This window comes from Triticum urartu, chromosome 7A, assembly GCF_056163025.1.
Source record: "Triticum urartu cultivar PI428250 chromosome 7A, HENAU_Tu73, whole genome shotgun sequence".
NCBI classification, from domain to species: domain Eukaryota; kingdom Viridiplantae; phylum Streptophyta; class Magnoliopsida; order Poales; family Poaceae; genus Triticum; species Triticum urartu.
Genome location: NC_141879.1, coordinates 640822190 through 640847126, shown reverse-complemented (window position 1 = coordinate 640847126; position 24937 = coordinate 640822190). Strand labels below are relative to the sequence as shown.

The window sequence follows — 24937 nt, the reverse complement described above, 5'->3', positions numbered from 1 at the left end:
CCCTCGGGCAGGCAGCCGATGCGAAATTTCAGCGGTCAAATATCTGGCCTCTCTCAACTTCTTGATGTCCTCCTCCATGACGGAGGAAGGCATCCACCGAACTTGAAGGTTGGATCCGGACATAGTTGAAGGTCCGAAGTGCCTAAACCTGAGTTTTGGGTGTTGGAACTCCAGGCGGGAGGTGGATTCGATTAAGATCGAGAGGAAAAAGCCTTGTCCCCTTTATAAAGAGGGTGAATATCAAGCATCCTTCTCGTGGTCGTTTGGGACTTGCCTTCGATCGAGGAGATATACCAACGGGCACGATTGGGTTACCCACGTCCGTATTGATGAGAATCCCATAATAAGGGGACACGATCTCTGCTTCGACAAGACGTGCCGAGGAAACCACCTCGCAAAACGCACTGAGGTGGGACAGTAAAAAATGATTCAGGCTTGGCTGTGGTGTGATGTCATGCTGCAGAATACGTCAGCAGATTAGATTTGTGAAAATATTACTCTCTCTATGATGGTATGTGGGACTTGTTTTGCAGAGCCGGACACGATCCTCATGTTCAAACATCTTATATGAAGTATTCGGAGGAGGAACCCGCCTTGCAATGCCGAAGACAACCTGTGCACCGGACTCATCGTCATTGAAGCTTGGTTCAGGGGCTACTGAGAGAGTCTTGGATTAGGGGGTGTCCGGACAGCCAGACTATAACCTTTGGCCAGACTGTTGGACTATGAAGATACAAGATTGAAGACTTCGTCCCATGTCCGGATGGGACTCTCCTTGGCGTGGAAGGCAAGCTTGACAATACGGATATGTAGATCTCCTTCCTTGTAACTGACTCTGTGTAACCCTAGCCCCCTCCGGTGTCTATATAAACCGGAGGGTTTAGTCCATACAATAACAACAATCATACCATAGGCTAGCTTCTAGGGTTTAGCCTCTCTGATCTCGTGGTAGATCTACTCTTGTACTACCCATATCATCAATATTAATCAAGCAGGAGTAGGGTTTTACCTCCATCGAGAGGGCCCGAACCTGGGTAAAAACATCGTGTCCCTTGTCTCCTGTTACCGTCCGCCTAGACGCACAGTTTGGGACCCCCTACCCGAGATCCGCCGGTTTGACACTGAAAATAGGGAAAGGCAAGCTCAACATGTTGGATGATCCATGACAATATAATTTATATCAAATGAAAGAAAACATAACCCATTACGTTGTCTTCCTTGTCCAACGTCAACTCTTTATCATATCATACTTTAATGAGTGCTCACAATCATAAAAGATGTCCAAGATAGTATATTTATATGTGAACCTCTCTGTCTTTATTACTTCCTATTAATTGCAATGATAACCAAAACTATGTTTGTCAACTCTCAACATCTTTTATTCATCATACTCTTTATATGTGAGCTCATTACTCTCCATAAGATCCATATGATCTATTTATTTCTTTTTATTTCTTCTCTTTTATTTTATTCCCTCAAGATCATAGTTGTCGGTGTCAAAACTGGCGGATCTCGGGTAGGGGGTCCCGAACTGTGCGTCTAGGCGGATGGTAACAGGAGACAAGGGACACGATGTTTTTACCCAGGTTTGGGCCCTCTCGATGGAGGTAAAACCCTACTCCTGCTTGATTAATATTGATGATATGGGTAGTACAAGAGTAGATCTACCACGAGATCAAGAAGGCTAAACCCTAGAAGCTAGCCTATGGTGTGATTGTTTTTCGTCCTACGGACTAAAACCCTTCGGTTTATATAGACACCGGAGCGGGCTAGGGTTACACAGAGTCGGTTACAATGGTAGGAGATCTACATATCCGTATCGCCAAGCTTGCCTTCCATGCCAAGGAAAGTCCCTTCTGGACACGGGACGAAGTCTTCAATCTTGTATCTTCATAGTCCAGGAGTCCGGCCGAAGGTATAGTCCGGCTATCCGGACACCCCCTAATCCAGGACTCTCTCAATAGCCCCTAAACCAGGCATCAACGACGACGAGTCCGGCGTGCAGATTGTCTTCGGCATTGCAAGGCGGGTTCCTCCTACAAGTAATTCATAGAAGATTTTGAACACAAAGGTAGTGTCCGGCTCTGCAAAATAAGTTTCCACATATTGCCATAGAGAGAATAATATTTACACAAATCTAATATGCTGACGTGTTCCGTAGCATGACATCACACCACGGCCAAGTCTTTATTCGAATCGTTTTACTGTCCCACCTCAGCGAGTTTAGCGAGGCGGTTTCCTTGGCACGTCTTGTCAAAGCAGAGGTCGTGTGCCCTTATTCCGGGATTCTCATCAATACGGCGTGGGTAACCCAACCGCGCCATTGATTACGGCGCTGGGAAGATAAGCGAGTTTTACCAGGATGGTGGGGATGCATAGTCGCGTCCGCCCATATAAGGGGATAAGGATCCACCTTTTCATCCACGCCTTCTTCCTCCTTTGCCTATCCATTTCCACGCTCTCGAGCTCCAGCGCCCAAGTCCGCACACCCCACCTCAACCTTCTCCAGCCATGTCTGGAGTGGGAGGCAAGTGGATGGTCTCCTCCATCACGGAGGGACACATCAAAAAACTGAGGAAGGCCGGATACTTGTCTAACGACATTGCGCACCGGCTTCCCGAAGAGGGGCAGCTCATCCCCACCCCTAGGCCCCATGAGAGGGTGGTGTTCCTCCCCCATTTCCTCCGCGGACTGGGTTTCCCTCTCCACCCATTTGTCCGGGGGCTCATGTTCTACTATGGCCTGTATTTCCACGATCTGGCCCCGAACTTTGTCCTCAACATCTCGGCGTTTATCGTCGTGTGCGAGGCTTTCCTCTGCATCCGTCCCCATTTCGGCCTATGGCTCAAGACTTTCAATGTCAAGCCAAAGGTGGTGCACGGCAACCAGGCGGAATGCGGAGGCGCCATGGTGGGCAAGATACCCAACGTCCTATGGCTCGAGGGCTCCTTCGTGGAGTCCCTAAAGGGGTGGCGATCGGGGTAGTTTTACATCACCGAGCCGCGCGACCCTGAATGGGTCGCAGCCTCCGAGTTCCAATCCAGACCCCCTACGTGGCTCACCTCCTGGAAAGAGATGGGCCTGTCGTGGGGTAAAAAGGAGAGCTGACCGGACTCCAAACATGCGTCCAAACCCTGGTGGACAAGAAGCTCAAACTTGTCAACGTAGTCCAGGTTATGCTCATCCGCCGGATCCTCCCGTGTCAACTACGGGCTTTCAACCTGTGGGAGTTCGACCCGGCGCAGCACCGAACTCTGAGCAGGCTCTTCGACACGACATACGAAGATGCCTGGAAGGTGCTTTTCAAGGGCGCCGAGGCCCCCGCATCCGCTACCGAGGATCGCGGATTCAGCACGCAGCGTCCCGCTAGTGCGGTAAGCTGTTTTTACCTTTTACAGGGTATTAGTTTTTCATAGTTTGACTCCATGAGGGATCTAAGCTCCCTTACCTTTTACAGGATTGGCAGGAGACGTCCGGACAGATCAACTGTCCGGCTCCATTACCCGAAGGCCCAGCGGACGCTCGCTTGGCGAAGCTGCAGGTTCCGGCACCCTATGTGGTGCCGGAGAAGAAGGCCAAGAAGAAGGCCACGGGGACTCGAAAGAGTGCCCGGCGCCTGGAGGTTTCGGATTCATCATCCGACGACTCCAAGACGCATTCCTCCCATGAAGACGAGGAGGAGGAAGAAGAGACCTCTCCCCCTCCAGCGGGGGGAGGGAAGAAAAGGAAGGCCGCCCCAACTGGGGAGGCCGAAGGGTCCAAGAAGGGGAAGACCCTTCCTCCGAACTACTCCACCAACATCGATGACGGCGAAGAGGAGTGGCTGCACAGGGCCAAGCCCCTGGCGAGATCGTAAGTATTCGGACACCAGAGCAATTCATAGTGTTCCTTTCTTGCACAGCTCCTCCTTACGCCAAATATGACTATGCAGTCTGCCCAAGGCCGGGCTCGACGAGTCGTCGAGCGGCTCCCTGGATTCATCGGACGTGAATTCACTTCCGCCCGCTACCTCCCCCCACCCTACGGACGATGCGAGGTGCTATCCCAACAGGTTCCAAGCCAGGAGGAGGTGGTCCTGGAGGCGCCGCAAGGCGACCTCCCGGACTCCAGGCGCAAAGGGGATGAAACCCCCTGGGGCTCCGAGTCCGGCCTTGAGCCGGACACTGCGCCGGAACCTTCGATGGTTCCGGACTCCGGTAGGTAGCCTCCTTCCAAGAGGAGCAAGCCTACTGAGCCGGTGACCTCCGTCCAACCGGAGGCACCGGACAATTTGCTGGAGGTGCTTAACGGCGCCTACATCGACGAGGAGCACCGCACTATTATGAGTGCAGTGATCCAGAAGGTTCAGTCCGCCATGAGCGGACTGACTGAAGCCTGTGCCAGCCTTCTAACAGGCTTTGAGGTAAGTAAAGAATATGTAAAAATATTACCGCATAGAAAGTAGCCCCTGATGCTCTGTTCGGCGTTCGGAAAGAAAATCCGAATAGAGGATCTAATAACATTCGCAGGAGTCTAACATAATCAAGTCAATATGCGTATGTAGGCTTCGCTGCTGGCCTCCACCGCACTGACTGCAGATGTGGATATGCTGAAGCAAAACCTCGCGTGGTCTGAGAACGAGCTTGGCCATGCCAAGAGGCAACTCGAGGAGAAGGAAGGTAAGTAATACCTTGCGCAAGTATATAGAGAAGATGTGGTTGCAAAAAATGACAGGATCAACGTGCTATTATAGGGGCCACGACCGAGGTGGCAACCCTTAAGAAAGCGTTGTCCGAGGCCGAAAACAGAGCGGCCACGGAGCGCACAGAGAGAGGGAAGCAGGAGGCGCGGGTGGAGGAGGTGCAGAAAGAGCTCCAGGATCTCGTGAAAAAACATGAGAGTTTGGAGCTTGACTCAAAGACGCAAGCATCTGAGCTTGCGGCGGCCCTCGAAAGCGCGAAGTCTGCCAAGGTCGAAGCCTAGAAAGCCCTCCAAGAAATTGAAGCGATGAAGAAGATAGCGGCGGGTAAGGCATTCATTATGCAAAGCAAGCACGTGAAAGTGAATTACTTGTTACTTATCCGAGTCCGGAGTTCTCCAGGAGCATTCGCAGATTTGCCCCGCAGTGCGTCCGATGCCGCCGCCTACTACCGATCCGAGGAGGGGAGCTCGACGGAGAAGGTGTTCTGGTCTCAGTATGCTGAGGCTGGACACCTGGTGCCTTTGAGTGACCAGCTAAAGCAACTGGTCGAGCTCCACAAGGTGGCCGAATAGGCCATAAAGGGCCTCATCATTCGGCTTTGGCCTGGAGAGGCTCTGCCTGGGAGCTACTTTGGGCTGGTGAGGTGGCTGGTGGATGCCTGTCCATGGCTTGAAGTAATCAAGCACTCCGTCTGCATCGAAGGTGCCCGTAGGGCGCTTGCCCGTGCTAAAGTGCACTGGGGCAAGATGGATGCGGAGATGCTGGTGAAGGACGGGCCGCCGCCGGGCAAGGAGCATCGCGTCCCGGAAGCGTATTATGAGGGCGTCCTGAAGGGTGCCCGCCTTATAGCAGATGAATGCTCCAAAGATGTAATTTTTGAGTAAACTCGCATTTGTGATCCTGTACACTGAAAACTTGTTCATATGCGCTAAGCAATGCTTTTGAATTTAAAATATTACCTTCTGTGCGGCCGTTTATCAAATTTGAGAGATGGCGAGTCGTCGGCTTCTGCCCCCATGCCACGAGTGCTGGGGTGTTCGGGATAAACATGAGCGCTCTTTTTCCCATTCTTGGGTCCTTCGAGGGAGGCGCTCAACAAAGAACAAGGCAATCGGACTATAATGCTTGAACACTCTCACTTAGCCATAGAATTCTATAATTTTAAATTTCGACGAAGCCCCTAGTGTTCGGAAGACCGAGTTTGGGGCGCTATCCACACCTAGGCCGGACAAAGCCGACTCCTCACTCTAAGCGGCATAAGTATTTAGGGACTCGAAAACCTCTCGAACAGCGACCAGCTCTCGCCTCATCATGACGGTCAGTTTTAGCTTTCTTTACTAAGGTGCTCAGCCCAGCTCAACTGGGGCACAATCGAAGTAGTTCTCCTAGTGCTACCTTAGCCGATATAACGGAACGTAAGGTACCAAAACATAGGAGCCGGGCAAACCCAACTATTGACCCAGGACATTATTCGGAGCCGATGCATATAATGCTATAAGTTCGGGGTGCCGCACTTGTGAAAGTGTTCGGACTTCTCACACCGTATTGTGGGGTACTTAAGCCCTTGCATTATTGGCCGTACCAAAGTGTACGGGTGCAACATGTCATTAATGAACATATATTCGTAAAAAAGAAAGAGTAATGCAATAATAGACGGAAGCTATGCATTGTTTATTTGAAAAAGCTGCGATCAAAGTAGAACGATACAAATAGTGCAATAAGCAAAAGATGGGACTATTTAACATGTCCTTTCTAGGGGCGGGCTGCGGAATGGTATGTGAAACAGGTATACTGCTCGTTATAGAGACCACCTTAGAGTTCCATAGTGCGGCGTAGCTTTCTGCTCCCCTGGTTGTTGTATTGTTTGTGCGGAAATTGTACTGCCGGACAGGCCTTCCGAAGAGTGGAGTCCTAAAAGTAAGAGAAAATGCAGAAGTCGGCAGCCCCTAGTGCGGTTTAAGCCGTGTTTCGGGCGTGCCGTGGTGGTGCCCCTCCCCCTTTGCCCATGGTATTTCCAGAGCATAGTTATGTACGCGCAACACTGGTTTCGCAAGTTCGCGAGGGCTGGGGTTGGGGACGCATTGCTACGCTTGCTCAGAACATGCCAGGCGGTCTTGTTTTAGGTTACTCCGGGCGCGCTTGACGGTGTCCAGACGTTTAATGGACGGACTGGAGAATTGCCTTGAGAGGCTACTTTGTACTTCCGCTGCGATAGCCGCCGTATGCTCCTCCGTTCGAAGAGAGCGTTCGGTGTTTCCATTGACCGTGATGACTCCTCGAGGGCCTGGCATCTTGAGCTTGAGGTATGCGTAGTGCGGCACCGCATTGAACTTGGCAAATGCGGTTCGCCCGAGCAGTGCGTGATAGCCACTGCGGAACGGGACTATGTCGAAGATTAACTCCTCGCTTCGGAAATTATCCGGAGATATGAAGACCACTTCAAGTGTAACTGAGCCTGTACAGTTGGCCTCTACACCTGGTATGACGCCTTTAAAGGTCGTTTTAGTGGGTTTAATCCTCAAGGGATCGATGCCCATTTTCCGCATTGTATCCTGGTAAAGCAGGTACAGGTTGCTGCCGCCGTCCATAAGGACTCTAGTGAGGTGAAATCCGTCAATAATTGGGTCTAGAACCAATGCGGCAAATCCGCCATGACGGATGCTAGTGGGGTGGTCCCTTCGATCAAAAGTGATCGGGCAGGAAGACCATGGGTTGAACTTTGGGGCGACTGGCTCCATCGTGTATACGTCCCTTAGCGCACGCTTCCGCTCCCTCTTGCGGACGTGGGTTGCGTATATCATGTTCACCATCCGCACTTGTGGGGGAAAACCTTTCTGTCCACTGTTGTTCGGCGGCCGGGGCTCCTCCTCGTCATCGCTATGCAACCCCTTGTCTCTGCTTTCGGCATTTAACTTGCCTGCCTGCTTGAAGACCCAACAATCCCTGTTGGTGTGATTCGCTGGTTTTTTGGGGGTGCCATGTATCTGGCATGAGCGGTCGAGTATTCGGTCCAAACTGGACGGGCCTGGAGTATTTCTTTTGAATGGCTTTTTCTGCTGACCGGGTTTAGAGCCTCTGAATCCGGCATGAACTGCCGTATCCTCAGCATTGTCGCCGTTAATGCGGCGCTTTTTCTTGTTGCGACGCGACCTGCCACTGCTGTCCTTGGTATCCGAATTACCAGGGCTCTTGGTCATGTTATTGCTGCGAGCTAGCCAGCTGTCTTCTCCCGCGCAAAAGCGGGTCATAAGTGTCGTGAGGGCTGCCATAGATTTCCGCTTTTCCTGTCCTAGGTGCCGTGCAAGCCACTCATCGCGGATGTTATGCTTGAAGGCTGCTAGGTCCTCTGCGTCCGGACAGTCGACGATTTGATTTTTCTTGGTTAGGAACCGTTTCCAGAATTGTGTGGCCGATTCCTCTGGTTGCTAAATTATGTGGCTAAGGTCATCGGTGTCTGGTAGTCGCACATAAGTGCCCTAGAAATTGTCGAGGAATGCGATTTCCAGGTCCTCCCAACAACCAATTGATTCTGCTGGCAAGCTGTTAAGCCAATGCCGAGCTGGTCCTTTAAGCTTGAGTGGGAGGTATTTGACGGCGTGTAGGTCATCACCGCGGGCCATGTGGATATGGAGATAGTCCTCGATCCATACCGCAGGATTTGTTGTGCCATCTTATGATTCGATGTTCACGGGTTTGAAACCCTCGGGGATTTGATGATCCATTACTTCATCTGTGAAGCATAGTGGGTGTGCGGCGCCACTGTATCGGGCTATATCACGACGCAGCTCAAACGAGCTTTGTCTACTGTGTTCGGCCCGGCCTGATTGACTGTATCCGGAGTGACGATTACCGTCTCATGCCGTGGGGCGCCCACGCGATCCGTAGATCGATCTTGTTTGCCTTGCCTTGTCCTCCATTATATCTCGCAGGTCTGGTGCATTTTCCCGTGCCTTGGTATTTTTTGAGCGGCGCCGGGGTGCGGCTTGAGTGGAGGGCCGAGAGGCCTCTCTGTCGCGGCCACGGGGTGGCCGGTCGGCCGCATCATGCGCTGGTGAATGTAGGTTTAGGTGCTTCCTCCTCTAATCGGTGTAGCAACCTGCACTTTGGGTAGCTCTTGGAGGGGCGTTCGAGTTCATACTCTTCGGCCGCAAGGACTTCAGTCCATCTGTCGGCTAGCAAATCTTGATCAGCTCTAAGCTGTTGCTGTTTTTTCTTGAGGCTACTCGCCATGGCCATAAGCCTGTGTTTGAAACGCTCTTGTTCGACGGGATCCTCTGGCACGACAAATTCATCGTCGTCGAGGCTTGCCTCGTCTTCGGAGGGAGGCATATAATTATCGTCCTCGACCTCTCTGTCTGCCGCTCCCTCATGAGGGCTGGCTTCTCCATCCTCCTGTGCTGAATCTTGCTGGAGGTGGATGTCTTCGGCACTGTCCGGGGTGTTAGTATCTCCCGTGCCGGAATCACCGTTTTTGCTTTGGCGGGATTTAGAGCGGCGCCGCTGACGCTGGCGCTTAGGCTGCTTCTTGGAGGGGTCATCCTCCGCTGTTCCATCGCCATTGCCTTCTTTTGGGGTGTCCACCATGTATATATCATACGACAAGGTGTCTTTCCAGTGCCCTATAGCCGCTGGTTCTTGATCGTCTCCTGCATCGGCGTCCATACCGTCGATGTCTTCGGAGTCGAAGTCGAGCATGTCGGTTAAATCATCGACAGTGGCTACGAAGTGGGTGGTGGGTTGGCTTTGAATTTCTTCATCATCCGAATCCCAACCTTGCTGACCATTGTCTGGCCAGGGCTCTCCTGATAAAGAGAGAGACTTTAGTGAATTCAAAATATCGCCGAAGGGCGAGTGCTAAAAGATGTCCGCGGCGGTGAACTCCATGATCGGCGCCCAATCGGGTTTGATCGGTAGGGGCGCGGAGGGTTTGGAGTCTGGAGAGGAGTCCGGCTCCTTGGAGTCACGGGCTTCGCAGAGAATAGGGCTGGTGTTCGGCTCGATCGCCGTAGAGATTGCAGCCCCCGAGGCAGTGTCCAACCACCCATCCTCGATTGGCATTGTTGGCTCCGAATTAAGGGTCGGAGCTGATGTGGGTGCGGCCTCCAGGGCACTGTTCGGCGGCAGAGCTAGATCATGCCCATCGTGACAGTGCGGCGCGCTCGGCTGTGGCTTGAATCCTTCAAAGATCAAGTCTCCGCCGAGGTCGGCCGTGTAGTTCAAACTTCCAAATCTGACCTGATGGCCAGGGGCGTAGCTTTCGATCTGCTCCACATGGCCAAGCGAATTGGCCCGCAGTGCAAAGCCACCAAATACGAAGATCTGTCCGGGGAAAAAATTCTCACCCTGGATCGCATCGTCGTTGATGATCGAGGGAGCCATCGGGCCTAAAAGTGACGACACAGAGGAACTCTCAATGAAAGCACCAATGTCGGTGTCAAAACCGGCGGATCTCGGGTAGGGGGTCCCAAACTGTGCGTTTAGGCGGATGGTAACAGGAGACAAGGGACACGATGTTCTTACCCAGGTTCGGGCCCTCTCGATGGAGGTAAAACCCTACTCCTACTTGATTAATATTGATGATATCGGTAGTACAAGAGTAGATCTACCACGAGATCAAGAAGGCTAAACCCTAGAAGCTAGCCTATGGTGTGATTGTTTTTCGTCCTACGGACTAAAACCCTCTGGTTTATATAGACACCAGAGAGGGCTAGGGTTACATAGAGTCGGTTACAATGGTATGACATCTACATATCTGTATCGCCAAGCTTGCCTTCCACACCAAGGAAAGTCCCTTCCGGACACGGGACGAAGTCTTCAATCTTGTATCTTCATAGTCCAGGAGTCTGGCCGAAGGTATAGTCCAGCTATCCGGACACCCCCTAATCCAGGACTCCCTGAATAGCAAAATAATAAAGCCCTTGACTTAACACTAATCTTATTATATATAGCTCACGGACTCGATTACATAGAAGGATCATAAAGCAAAACTCACAACTAGATCATACTAAAACTTTATTCTACTAGATCAAGATATTAACAAAAAGGATCAAACTAAGAAAAACCGTAAAGATAAAAGTGATGGTGATATGATACCGGGGCACTCCCCCAAGCTTGCAGTTGCCAAGCAGAGTGCCCATACCCATGTGATTATGTCTCCTTGTTTGTTGGTGAAGAATATGATGGTTTTGTTGATGGCGTAGGCTTCTTCCTTAATTTGCGCTTGAGGACAGAATTTTGATCCCTCAGGTCAGCAATCTCCTGCTCCAATCTTAATATCTTTTTGCATAATTCCTGCTTGTTTTCCTGCAAGAGGCAAAAAGGGATAAACTCAATCTTAAGTTTCTTTTCTCTATCAGGGAGGCTTGACTTTTTGAACTCCACATGCATGTCCCCAGGTTGAGGTAATGGGACTTCATCTTCATATGAGCTCGTCTCCTCCTTTCCCTTGGGTTCATAGACCTCTTCTTCTTCCGTAGTCCAACCACAATGTTCCACATCACCATAGACCTTAGGACCTGCAAGGTGATCAGGCACAAAGCTTTCTCCTTTCGAATCCTGGGATGACATGTTGCTCTAATCTGCAGCAGGACAGCTCGAAACAAAGACAAGAGATATTTGCGTGATACAGGAGTCAAAACCTTCGGGAGATTATATAATGAATTTTTACCGACAAAAATACGTGTCGTGTACGAAAACGGAGTCCGGAGAGCACACGAGGTGCCCACGAGGCAGGGGGCGCGCCCAGGGGGGTAGGGCGTGCCCTCCACCCTCATGGTGGCCTCGTGTCCTTCCTGGACTGCTTCTTATTTTTCTAAATATTCCAAAACGGAGAAATATTGCCATTAGAACTGTTTTGGAGTCGGTTTACTTACCGTACCACATACCTATTCCTTTTCGAAGTCTGAAACGTTCTGGAAAGTTTCCCTGATGTATTCCTCTGGGGTTACGGTTTCAATAACATTGGTTTCAACATTTATAAGATTACCTGAGATATAATGTGTAATTCTTTGACCGTTCACCATCTTCGGATTTGTGCCTTCGAAGTTGTTGATTTTTATGGCACTGGAACGATAGACCTCCTCGATAACGTAAGGACCTTCCCATTTAGAGAGAAGTTTTCCTGCAAAGAATCTTAAATGAGAGTTGTATAACAATACATGATCACCTACATTGAACTCACACTTTTGTATCCTTTTATCATGCCATCTTTTAACTTTTTCTTTAAACAGTTTGGCATTCTCATAGGCTTGGGTTCTCCACTCATCAAGTGAGCTAATGTCAAATAACCTCTTCTCACTGGCAAGTTTGAAATCATAATTGAGCTCTTTAATGGCCCAATATGCCTAATGTTCTAGCTCAAGAGGTAAATGACATGCTTTACCATAAACCATTTTATACGGAGACATACCCATAGGATTTTTATATGCAGTTCTATAGGCCCATAATGCATCATCAAGTTTCTTGGACCAATTCTTTCTAGATCTATTAACAGTCTTTTGGAAAATTAATTTGATCTCTCTGTTACTCAATTCTACTTGACCACTAGACTGTGGGTGATAAGAAGATGCAATTCTATGATTAACGTCATACTTAGCAAGCATTTTACGAAAGGCACCATGAATAAAATGTGAACCACCATCAGTCATTAAATATCTAGGGACTCCAAACCTCAGGAAAATAACTTATTTAAGCATCTTAATAGAGGTGTTATGATCAGCACTACTAGTGGGAATAGCTTCTACCCACTTAGTAACGTAATCAACAACGACTAAAATATGTGTATACCCGTTAGAGGAGGGAAAAGGTCCCATATAATCAAAGCCCCAAACATCAAATGGTTCAATAACAAGTGAATAATTCATAGGCATTTCTTGACGTCTACTAATATTACCAATTCTTTGACATTCATCACAAGACAAGACAAACTTACGGGCATCCTTGAAGAGAGTAGGCCAATAAAAATTGGATTGCAATACCTTATATGCAGTTCTATCTCCAGCATGGTGTCCTCCATAAGCCTCGGAGTGACTGTAACGCCCGGATAATTTAGCTACAGTAACCCTCCACTAATGATGCCAAGTCAAAACTACTATGCCCTAAGAAAAACAATTCAGAAATATTTCAAACCAAAATTCAAATTTAAAGTAAAGTCAAACAATAAATATTTTTCAAATGTCAAAACAAAAATGTTCGCGTTATTCTATAAATTATCAACAATCTCGCTATAGGAGCAGGGAGCCGTGGCGGGCATCCATGGCGCCCCGGCCAGGTGCCGGCTATCCCGCGGCTCCCCTTGTTGGTTAAGGGCGCCCCCAGCAGCCTCCGTCCCCTTTGGAACCCTAGCCCCCAAATCCCCCATCTCCCTCTCCCTCGCCCGCTCTCTTCGCCCCGCGCGAGATCGCCGCGTCACCACCACTGCGTCGTCGTCACCACGACCAACGAGCTCTCCACCGCGGGAGAACCTACCAGGAGCCCCGCGTCGCTCGTCCACACCGTCCTCGCCTGCAAGCTCGAGCCGCGGAGGTCGTCAGCGCCGGATCAGGCATCTTCCCCTGTTTTGGACGCCGCCATCCCGCCGCGTCGTTCAGCTCCTCTGGTCCTCCCCGAGCCTCTCTGGCCTGTCCCCGGCCTCCCCGAGAATACCATCCGCCCCCTGGTGAGCTCCTCTCCCCATCCCCCTCTTTTCCTTGCTCGATCCGTCACCGTATCGTCGTCCTCGTGAGCCTGGCCGACATGGCCGACGCTTTGCGTCGGAGAGCAAGCTCGCCCGCCCATCCCCGCAACTGCTCCTCGCATTGCGCCTATAGCAGCTCCTCATCGCGCCTTGCCTTGCGCCCGGCTGCGCCTCGACGCACGCGTCCGCCCCCGCGTTGCCGTGCTCCCAGCCGCCCTTGCGAGCCGCCGCAGCCTGCTCTTGCACTGCTGCTGCTACTTACTTCTCTACTTGTTGTTGCTAAGCGTTGCTACAAGCGCTGCTGCTGCATCCTACTACTGCCGCTGCTTATTGTACTTTGTAGTTACTAGCTAGCTTTTCTAGTTTTACAATGACTAACACTCTAGACAGTCCCTAAACGGTGGCTAACCAACTACTAACTTGGCAAAAATAATATGAGTAGAAAGTTTGCATGACGAACTCCATTTTATCCCACTAGACCAAATCCCTTTGATGCCTGGATTAAATCCTATCAAAATCGCAAAATGCTTTGTTTTGTTAAAAGGGAACAGAAGTAACTCCTAGCTACATGATTTGTGTGTGTACTCTGTAGATGTGTGTACAGCGTGTGTGTGGCTGGTGTGCCCATGTGTGTTGAGCTGCCCCAAAGCAGCGTGTGTGTGAGTGTGTGTGGCTGATGTGCCATGTGTGTGGAGCTGCCCCAAAATTAGTTTAGGTCTAATTTAAATAGATGGATTAGTTTTAGGATTATTTTTGCTCCTTAGCTAGTTTTATTAGTGCTAAGTTACTCTAGTAGTAGATGACATGTAGGCCCTCTTTTTAAATAAGTTAGGTTTAGAGTCTATGACATGTGGGCCACACCTATCCTTTTGACGAGACGAATCGGTGGTCAATTCAGTTTAAGCTAAATATAATAATTCTAGAATATTGTTAAAACTTTAGAAAATTAATATAAAACAATATGTAACTCGGATGAAAAAACTTTGTACATGAAAGTTTCTTAGAACGACGAGACGAATCCGGATAAGCATCCCTTCCGTCCGCCACGCATCCCTAGCATAGCGAACACGCAACTTCCCCCCTCCGATTCATCTGTCCGAAAACGCAAAACACCGGGGATATTTTCCCGGATGTTTCTCCCCTTCACTGGTATCACCTCATACCGCGTTAGGGCACCCCTAGCACCGCTACTTGTCATGTCATGCATCGGTATGCATCTATTTGCATTGTATTCAGTGTTTCTTCCCCCTCTTCTGTCGGGTAGACTACGAGACTGACGCCGCTGCTGGTGCCTCGATCGACTACGTTGTTGACGACCCCTACTTGCCAGAGCAACCAGGCAAGCCCTCCCTTGATCACCAGATATCGCCTACTCTTCTCTCTACTACTTGCATTAGAGTAGTGTAGCATGTTACTAGTTTCTGTTAATCCTAGCCTGATGCATAGCCTGGCATTGTTGCTACAGTTATTGATACCTTACCTGCAATCCTAAATGCTTAGTATAGGATGCTAGTTTATCATCAGTGGCCCTACATTCTTATCCGTCTGCCATGCTATACTATCGGGCCGTTATCACTCGGGAGGTGATCACGGGAATATACTTATATACGAATTATATGATACCTGTGGTGACTAAAGTCGGGTCGGCTCGTAGAGTACCCACGAGTGATTCACGGATTGGGTCCAAAAGGACGTTTGTCTACACGGCCCTCTGAGTGAACCTTTGTGGCAGAGCAACAGGGTAGGTTGAGACCACCTAGGAGAGAGGTGGGCCTGGCCCTGGTCGGCGCTCGCGGTTACTTCAAAATAACACGCTTAACGAGATCTGGGTATTTGATCTGAGTCTGGCCACTTGCCTATACACACTAACCAACTACGCGGGGACAGTTATGGGCACTCGACGTCGTGGTATCAGCCGAAGCCTTCTTGACGTCAGCGACTAAGCAGCGCGCGCCGGGTTGGACTGGAACGCCTGCTCTTGTATATGGGAGGCTAGGTCTGCTCGTCGGCCGCGTACGCAACGTGCAGGTGCGCAATGGGTGATGGTCCCAGACCCTTGCGCCACAGGATTTAAACCGGCGTGCTGACCTCTCTGTTGTGCCTAGGTAGGGCTGCGACGTATTGATCTTCCGAGACCGGGCATGACCCAGAAAAGTGTGTCCGGACAAAGGGGATCGAGCGTGTTGGGAAATGTGGTGCACCTCTGCAGGGAAGTTATTCTATTTGAATAGCCGTGTCCCTCAGTAAAAGGACGACCCGGAGTTGTACCTTGACCTTATGACAACTAGAACCGAATACTTAATAAAACACACCCTTCCAAGTGCCAGATACAACCGGTGATCGCTCTCTCACAGAGCGACGAGGGGAGGATCACCGGATAGGATTATGCTATGTGATGATACTTGGTGAACTTACCATCTATTCTCTTCTACATGCTGCAAGATGGAGGTTGCCAGAAGCGTAGTCTTCGATAGGACTAGCTATCCCTCTGTTATTCTGGCATTCCGCAGTTTAGTCCACATATGCTACCCCTTTTCCATTTGATACCAATGCATACATATGTAGTGTAGCTCCTTGCTTGCGAGTACTTTGGATGAGTACTCACGGTTGCTTTGCACCCCCTTTTCCCCTTTCTATATATGATTGTTGCGACCAGACATTGGAGTCCAGGAGCTAGATGCCACTGTCGATGACGACTGCTACTACTCGGGAGGCGCCTACTACTACGTGCAGGCCGCTGACGACGATCAGGAGTAGTTTAGGAGGATCCCAGGCAGGAGGCGTGCGCCTCTTTCGATCTGTATCCTAGTTTGTGCTAGCCATCTTATGGCAACTTGTTTAACTTATGTCTGTACTCAGATATTATTGCTTCCGCTGACTCGTCTATGATCGAGCTCTTGTATTCGAGCCCTTGAGGCCCCTGGCTTGTAATATGATGCTTGTATGACTTATTTTATTCATAGAGTTGTGTTGTGACATCTTCCCGTGAGTCCCTAATCTTGATCGTACACATTTGCGTGTATGATTAGTGTACGATTGAATCAGGGGCGTCACAAGTTGGTATCAGAGCCGACTGCCTGTAGGAATCCCCCTTCCACACTCCTTGGCCGAAGTCGAGTCTAGACATTGCAAAACTTTTACTAACATGGTTGTGTGCCTTACGGGCCCACATCACCATTTGGGTGGTATTAGGATATTTTACTCCTCGATCTATACTCTGGGACTATGATCTCTCTTCTATTCGGGTTAAATGATTTTACTAAATCTGACTCTAGGTTCTCGTAACTACTCCTCCCGAAGAGCCCCTTCTCACAAACGATCGTCTACTGCACCAGAAGATTTTGAAAATGCTCTTCGATCATTCCCGAGACCCTTGTGCCCTCTGCTTTTCAATTCCCTACTACCGATATATCCATATGGGTAACGACATACACTTTTTGTTCATACAATTACTCTGAGTTTCTCTTGTTGTTACAAGATGCATCGAATTGCTCTCTGACTTTTAGGAATCCCTTGTACCACTGCCTTGTAGCTCCTTGTCGTAGAAATACCCCTACGGATAATTCCTTGCACTTATCAAGTATCCACTCATTCCCAGTTGTTCTTGTGTTTTGCAAAAGACTTTGAAATAATATTTGATCTTTCGAAAATCCTCAACCGCATGTTATTCCTGGAATTCTTGCATACTTGCATTCCGGTTAATTCCATTGGTCTCGCAATTTAATTTAAAAACCTTTGTGATTGTCATTCTGATCCTTTTGATTCAACATGTGTGTGAATGCACACAATCATCCGTTGTTCCCTGGAATTTATCCTTCCGATTCAGACGTCATTCCAGACATGAGCTGGATCTCGACCACTCAAATCGCCATTGATTGTACCCCTAAGGCTATTCAATTTATCCATCCCTAATCAGAGCATTGCTTCTGGTCCCTTGTCTTGGAATTCATAATTCCTTTGCATTTGAGCTTTGATTAGTTAGTTGTTTCTATAATCCGATGCACATGCATTCCTTCTTCCTTTGATAGAGTACCGATACTCAAATCAACTCCTTTGTAGACCACTAGGCCTCTTGTTGGATTATTATCCGACGGTGTCCATCATATTCAAGTAACCTTGTGAGCCTTTCCACGGATATATAAAGCCTTTGGTAAATTGTATCCTATGCTTTCTCAACCATGCTCTGTTTTCGAGTTGGTGGTATTTACTGTTGAAGCTTGTGGTATATGTTTCCACGATACCCTGACGGGTTGAACCTATGCCTTATTATGTGTGAACTCGAAGGTTTTCACGAGTCATACTCTTCTGGTATTTTGCTAGATAAAATTTCTACACTACAACTTCATCAAAAGCGAGAAGTAAAATTAAAGGTTATGCATGGAAGAAGTGGGAGTCGACCTTGAGCCTTTGCGTTCATGCCAATGGACCCAATGTGAAACTTATCATCGAAGCTTCTTGTAAATGATAATAATCCCCTTGTTATAAGTTCGTCCTGTATCTATGTTTGGTCATTTGCAATCAAGGTTCCGACCATATTTTCTCCTTAATACCATTTCTCGGACAAGTTGGAGTACTTGTCTTGTGCAGATCATTGAACCTGTCCAACCTTTACTTTGATCTACTGTCGAGTATTACACTATGATATCTTGATAATATCATGGGACTGCATAACTTCTTATGGGTTCTTCATTAACTGTTATTTCTCACTGATTCCAATTTTTCTGGGTTCTGGGCTGTCGTCAACCGAGAACACCGATATGTGAACCGATTCAGCATTCTGGCTTGATAACCCTAATTAATTTTCATTGCTTATGAGTTTAATAATCCTTCAAGTCATTCCTAGCCTGATCGGCTATACCATTATTGGGCTAATTTTTAACTGTGCTACCTGGTCCTTCTTCACGGAGCACAAATTTCGACAGTGAGCTAATCTTACGTCGATCTTCCTTGTCATATTATTTCTCCTTGAATAGCAAACTTGATTTCAAGTTTGTTTCATACCCATGGTTCTGATAACTTTCGCTTCACCCTTCCTTTTGCTTGATGTCATTGATGATCGATTATATCCTCATGAAACCCCCTCGACAAGTGTGTCGTGATCATCATCAACATTTTGATCCTTTCCAGGATATCAATTGAATTCATGATTAGAAGTACCATCCTTGCCCTCGATGATTTGTATTATCATCGAACAATTTATTGCCTTCCGTTCAACACAAACTTGTTCGTGTTTCGTGATATACCTTGAGACCCTTGCTATCCAGCATTTGTTCTTTACCTGGGAGCATTACCATCTTTTATGTCAAGAATGTCGTGAGAATTTCACCACCTCTTAAGAATTCTTGATACAAGTGATACTCCTTGCCATATCCGTTCGCTCCTTGGTCCCCGTGATGTTTCTAACCGGAAAACCGACAATTGAACCATGTTGTGCGACTTCAAAACTTCTAGCAACCCTATTGCTTTCAAGTTAATGGTCGATATTTCATTATTAGACCATTGGGTATCGAATCACCATTCTAACATTGATCATGCTACGTAAGCCCATATTTTTGGGTGCACCTTACAACCAACATTTAACTGTGTATGTTTTCCTCGAGCATACCTCATTATATCATTTGATCTGACAAATGTTATCTCCTTGTTCACATAAGTGTGGAAATCCATCTTTTGAAAATCTCAATGAATTGTCGCTGAGTTCATCAGCTACCTCCTCGTCCTCTCCTTGGTTAAATGATGAACTCTTTTTTCAGAACTCGCTTCCATAGTTTGTTTCCCGAGAATTCTATAATGTCGTCTCGTCAATTGTGTTGCACCTCTTCTTCTCACGCATCCTGAGTCTGAGGTATCTTGACCCCAATCAGATCTGAATTTCGGTCAGATATGATGGTTGGAACATATTTCCAGGAGTTACGACATCTTTACGGGACCCGTTAAGGTGATGTCGTGCCTACCACACCTAACCAGAGGCCCTATTGTTATAGATTCCTTTTCCGCAAGGTTATCCATTCTTCCATGAGGAAATTGTAAGGCTTATTCTATAAATTGTTCCTGATGGATCCAATGTGTATCCAAAGTCTGATCTTTACCCAGTGACCATGTCAATGCTATCTCGAAGCTTGTCTGTGGTACTCCGATTTTTCAATAAGAACATTTGAAGCACAATTCTAAATTTTATTCATCAATTATCCAAACACCGTTGCATGTGTAATGTCATGAAATTTCTTTCCCCCTTACCTAAAGAGTTATCTACATTATATCCTGTCATGGATATCATGCTCTGCTTGTCCTTGGGAAGGATATACCCTTGAAATATGTGTTTAAACACATTTTCCTTCCCGTTGTTCTGTTTAATCTGATAATCATATTTTCTTTTCCATTGGTTGGTTTAACGTTGCTTGTGGTTTATAAGATCTAAGCAGTACTATTCTCCTGCTTTTGTAAACACCTCGTTCTACAATTATGTCAGAAAGACCCTATTACTTTTGTTGATGACATTTTGGTAACCACCGATGGACGCGAACTTTGCCTACTGGTCCGCCTCGTTCAACGAGCATGAAAATGGTTCTCTTCGACCCTCGCCCATGGTACCGACGTTGTTGCCGACATAATCGACAGGCTACCCTCTGACATGTCTTGCTATCATGACCGTGTAAGACGTCATCGCCTTCCTACTTTTAACCCACATGGTGGTCCCATAACCCACAGTTCCACAAGATCAAAACCGGACTCTCCTGCACATCCCCCGGTTTCCCAAGTTGTTCCTCATGTGTGGCCTCGTATGTAGTTCACGGGCCACCTTCCTAGTGATTTATTCTGGTAACAAACACAATACTTAATCTCGTTGCTCTGGACCCCTATCGCACTTTGTTTCAGGCATTGAACAATTGCCTCCCCGCTCGAAACTTCCCATGATACCTCCTTACTTTGCTCTCAATATTTTATGAAGTTTCAATTCGAGAGTTACTTTCCGACACCTTCCCCGATGTTATCAACCAGATGGTCAACCTTGCAGAGGTCCGTTCTCCTAAAATACCCACCCCTTATTCTGTCGTAAGTACGATGGAGATCCTGAAGAAAGGATGTCGGCTTCATCATGATGACCTGGAGCAGAGAAATAAAGACATCAATGTAATGGATCGACCTCTTAGAGAAGAGCAACCATGACCGAGAAGACTCGTTAGAATTTCATAACCAGATCTTTCCCCCTTACAACACCTCTTAAATCTCGGGACGAGATTTCTTGTAGTGGAGGAGAATTGTGATGCCCGGATAATTTAGCTACAGTAACCCTCTACTAATGATGCCAAGTCATCACTACTATGCCCTAAGAAAAACAATTCAGAAATATTTCGAACCAAAATTCAAATTTAAAGTAAAGTCAAACAATAAATATTTTTCAAATGTCAAAACAAAAATGTTCGCGTTATTCTGTAAATTCCTCTGATCATTGACATGTTGAAACCAACTTCATCTGGGTCACAAATAAATTCTTAGGAAATTAATAAGTGGTCTAGCAGCAAATAAAATGGTCTTTTCAAAATAAATGATTATTCATACAATTCAAATTGACCTCAAACTTTGTGAGCCTCCTCAAAATATTGCATAGAATTTAGATGCCCATTTTTCACATTTAACAAAAATCACTTAGTTGCTAAATTAAATAAAAGTAGAGAATAAAATAGGAAAATAGAAAACAAAACCTAACTACTGTTGGGCTGGACCTCAAGTGTGCAAGAGCAGGCCCAGTCCAACTGGGGTCATCCCCAATCTCGCTACAGGAGCAGGGAACCATGGCGGACATCCATGGCGCCCCGGTCAGGTGCCGGCTATCCCGCGGCTACCCCTGTTGGTTAAGGGCGCCCCCAGCAGCCTCCGTCCCCTTTGGAACCCTAGCCCCCAAATCCCCCATCTCCCTCTCCCTCGCCCGCTCTCTTCGCCCCGCGCGAGATCGCCGCGTCACCACCGCTGCGTCGTCGTCACCACGACCAACGAGCTCTCCGCCGCGGGAAAACCTACCAGGAGCCCCGCCTCGCTCGTCCACACCGTCCTCGCCCGCAAGCTCGAGCCGCGGAGGTCGTCATCGCCGGATCGGGCATCTTCCCCTGTTTCGGTCGCCGCCATCCCGCCGCGTCGTTCAGATCCTCCGGTCCTCCCCGAGCCTCTCCGGCCTGTACCCGGCCTCCCCGAGAATACCATCCGCCCCCTGGTGAGCTCCTCTCCCCATCCCCCTCTTTTCCTTGCTCGATCCGTCACCGTATCGTCGTCCTCGCGAGCCTGGCCGCCATGGCCGACGCATTGCGTCCGAGAGCAAGCTCGCCCGCTCATCCCCGCGCCTCTGCTCCTCGCAGTGCGCCCATAGCACCTCCTCGTCGCGCCTTGCCTTGCGCCCGGCTGCGCCTCGACGCACGCGTCCGCCCCCGCGTTGCCGTGCTCCCAGCCGCCCCTGCGAGCCGCCGCAGCCTGCTCCTACGCTGCTGCTGCTACTTACTTCTCTACTTGTTGTTGCTATGCGTTGCTACTAGCGTTGCTGCTGCATCCTACTACTGCCGCTGCTTACTGTACTTTGTAGTTACTAGCTAGCTTTTCTAGTTTTACAATGACTAACACTCTAGCCAGTCCCTAAACGGTGGGTAACCAACTACTAACTTGGGCAAAAATAATATGAGTAGAAAGTTTGCATGACGAACTCCATTTTATCCCATTAGACCAAATCCCTTTGATGCCTGGATTAAATCCTATCAAAATCGCAAAATGCTTTGTTTTGTTAAAAGGGAACAGAAGTAACTCCTAGCTACATGCTTTGTGTGTGTATTCTGTAGATGTGTGTACAGCGTGTGTGTGGCCGGTGTGCCCATGTGTGTAGGGCTGCCCCAAAGCAAAGTGTGTGTGTGCTGTGTAGGAGTGTGTGTGTGTGTGTGTGATATTTGTGCAGCGTGTGAGTGTGTGTGGCCGATGTGCCATGTGTGTGGGGCTGCCCCAAAATTAGTTTAGGTCTAATTTAAATAGATGGATTAGTTTTAGGATTATTTTTGCTCCTTAGCTAGTTTTATTAGTGCTAAGTTACTCTAGTAGTAGATGACACGTAGGCCCTCTTTTTAAATAAGTTAGGTTTAGAGTCTATGACATGTGGGCCACACTTATCCTTTTGACTAGTCAAATTGACTTGGTCAATTCAGTTTAAGCTAAATATAATAATTCTAGAATATTGTTAAAACTTCAGAAAATTAATATAAAATAATACATAACTCGGATGAAAAAACTTTGTACATGAAAGTTTCTCAGAACGACGAGACGAATCCGGATAAGCAGCCCTTCCGTCCGCCACGCATCCCTAGCATAGCGAACACGCAACTTCCCCCTCTCCGATTCATCTGTCCGAAAACATGAAACACTAGGGATATTTTCTCGGATGTTTCTCCCTTTCACCGGTATCACCTCATACCGCGTTAGGGCACCCCTAACACCGCTATTTGTCATGTCATGCATCGGTATGCATCTATTTGCATTGTATTCACTGTTTCTTCCCCCTCTTCTCTCGGGTAGACTACGAGACTGACGCCGCTGCTGGTGCCTCGATCGACTACGTTGTTGACGACCCCTACTTGCCAGAGCAACCAGGCAAGCCCCCCCCTTGATCACCAGATATCGCCTACTCTTCTCTCTACTGGTTGAATTAGAGTAGTGTAGCAGGTTACTGCTTTCTGTTAATCCTAGCCTAATGCATAGCCTGGCATTGTTGCTACAGTTATTGATACCTTACCTGCAATCCTAAATGCTTAGTATAGGATGCTAGTTTATCATCAGTGGCCCTACATTCTTGTCCGTCTGCCATGCTATACTATCGGGCCGTTATCACTCGGGAGGTGATCACGGGCATATACTTATATGCAAATTATATGATACTTGTGGTGACTAAAGTTGGGTCGGCTCGTAGAGTACCCGCGAGTGATTCACGGATTGGATCTGAAAGGACGTTTGTCCGGACGGCCCTCTGAGTGAACCTTTGTGGCGAAGCGACAGGGTAGGTTGAGACCACCTAGGAGAGAGGTGGGCCTGGCCCTGGTCAGCGTTCGCGGTTACTTCAAAATAACACGCTTAACGAGATCTGGGTATTTGATCTGAGTCTGGCCACTGGCCTATATGCACTAACCAACTACGCGGGGATAGTTATGGGCACTCGACGTCATGGTATCAGCCGAAGCCTTCTTGACGTCAGCGATTGAGCGGCACGCACCGGGTTGGACTGGAACGCCTTCTCTTATATAAGGGAGGCTAGGTCTGCTCGCCGGCCGCGTACGCAACGTGCAGGTGTGCAATGGGCGATGGGCCCAGACCCCTGAGCCATAGGATTTAAACCGGCATGCTGACCTCTCTGTTGTGCCTAGGTAGGGCTGCGACGTGTTGATCTTCCGAGACCGGGCATGAACTAGAAAAGTGTGTCCGGACAAAGGGGGTCGAGCGTGTTAGGAAATGTGGTGCACCCATGCAGGGAAGTTAATCTATTCGAATAGCCGTGTCCCTCGATAAAAGGACGACCCGGAGTTGTACCTTTACCTTATGACAACTAGAACCGGGTACTTAATAAAACACACCCTTCCAAGTGCCAGATACAACCGGTGATCGCTCTCTCATAGGGCGACGAGGGGAGGATCACCGGGTAGGATTATGCTATGCGATGATACTTGGTGAACTTACCATCTATTCTCTTCTACATACTGCAAGATGGAGGTTGCCAGAAGCGTAGTCTTCGATAGGACTAGCTATCCCCCTCTTATTCTGGCATTCTGCAGTTCAGTCCACATATGTTACCCCTTTCCCATTTGATACCGATGCATACATATGTAGTGTAGCTCCTTGCTTGCGAGTACTTTGGATGAGTACTCACGGTTGCTTTGCTCCTCCCTTTTCCCCTTTCTATATCCGATTGTTGCGACCAGACGTTGGAGTCCAGGAGCCAGACGCCACCGTCGATGAAGACTGCTACTACTCGGGAGGCGCCTACTACTACGTGCAGGCCGCTGACGACGACCAGGAGTGGTTTAGGAGGATCCCAGGCAGGAGGCCTGCACCTCTTTCGATTTGTATCCCACTTTGTGCTAGCCATCTTATGGCAACTTGTTTAACTTATGTCTGTACTCAGATATTGTTGCTTCCGCTGACTCGTCTATGATCGAGCTCTTGTATTCGAGCCCTCGAGGCCCCTGGCTTGTAATATGATGCTTGTATTACTTATTTTATTCGTAGAGTTGTGTTGTGATATCTTCCCGTGAGTCCCTAATCTTGATTGTACACATTTGCGTGTATGATTAGTGAACGATTGAATTGGGGGCGTCACAGTGACACTTGTGTAGAATTTGTACCTGTTCATGCTCAGGTACACAACGTCTAATAATACCATCTACTCCTTCTTTATAAAGATGTGGGTCATCCCAAAAGTAATCACTACTAGAAAAAGGGTCATTAGTCTCGGTTCATAAGGGCCTTTAGTCCCGATTTTTGAACCGGGACTAAAGGGTCGTTACTAAAGCCCTCCCCCCTTTAGTCTCGGTTTTACATGAGCCGGGACTAAAGGCCCTCCA

At 48.3% G+C, this 24937-nt stretch overlaps 1 protein-coding gene across 1 annotated transcript in view; it reads left to right on the top strand.

Moving 5' to 3' along the window:
• Positions 1–24620, top strand: part of LOC147960960 (uncharacterized) — a 65983-nt gene extending 41363 nt beyond the window's left edge. The window contains exons 3-4 of the mRNA XM_087533602.1: positions 21086–21564; positions 24296–24620. Coding sequence (XP_087389728.1) covers positions 21086–21564; positions 24296–24481 — 665 coding nt within the window. The 3' untranslated portion in view covers positions 24482–24620. The remainder of the gene's footprint in view (positions 1–21085; positions 21565–24295) is intronic.
• Positions 24621–24937: the final 317 nt, after the last annotated feature.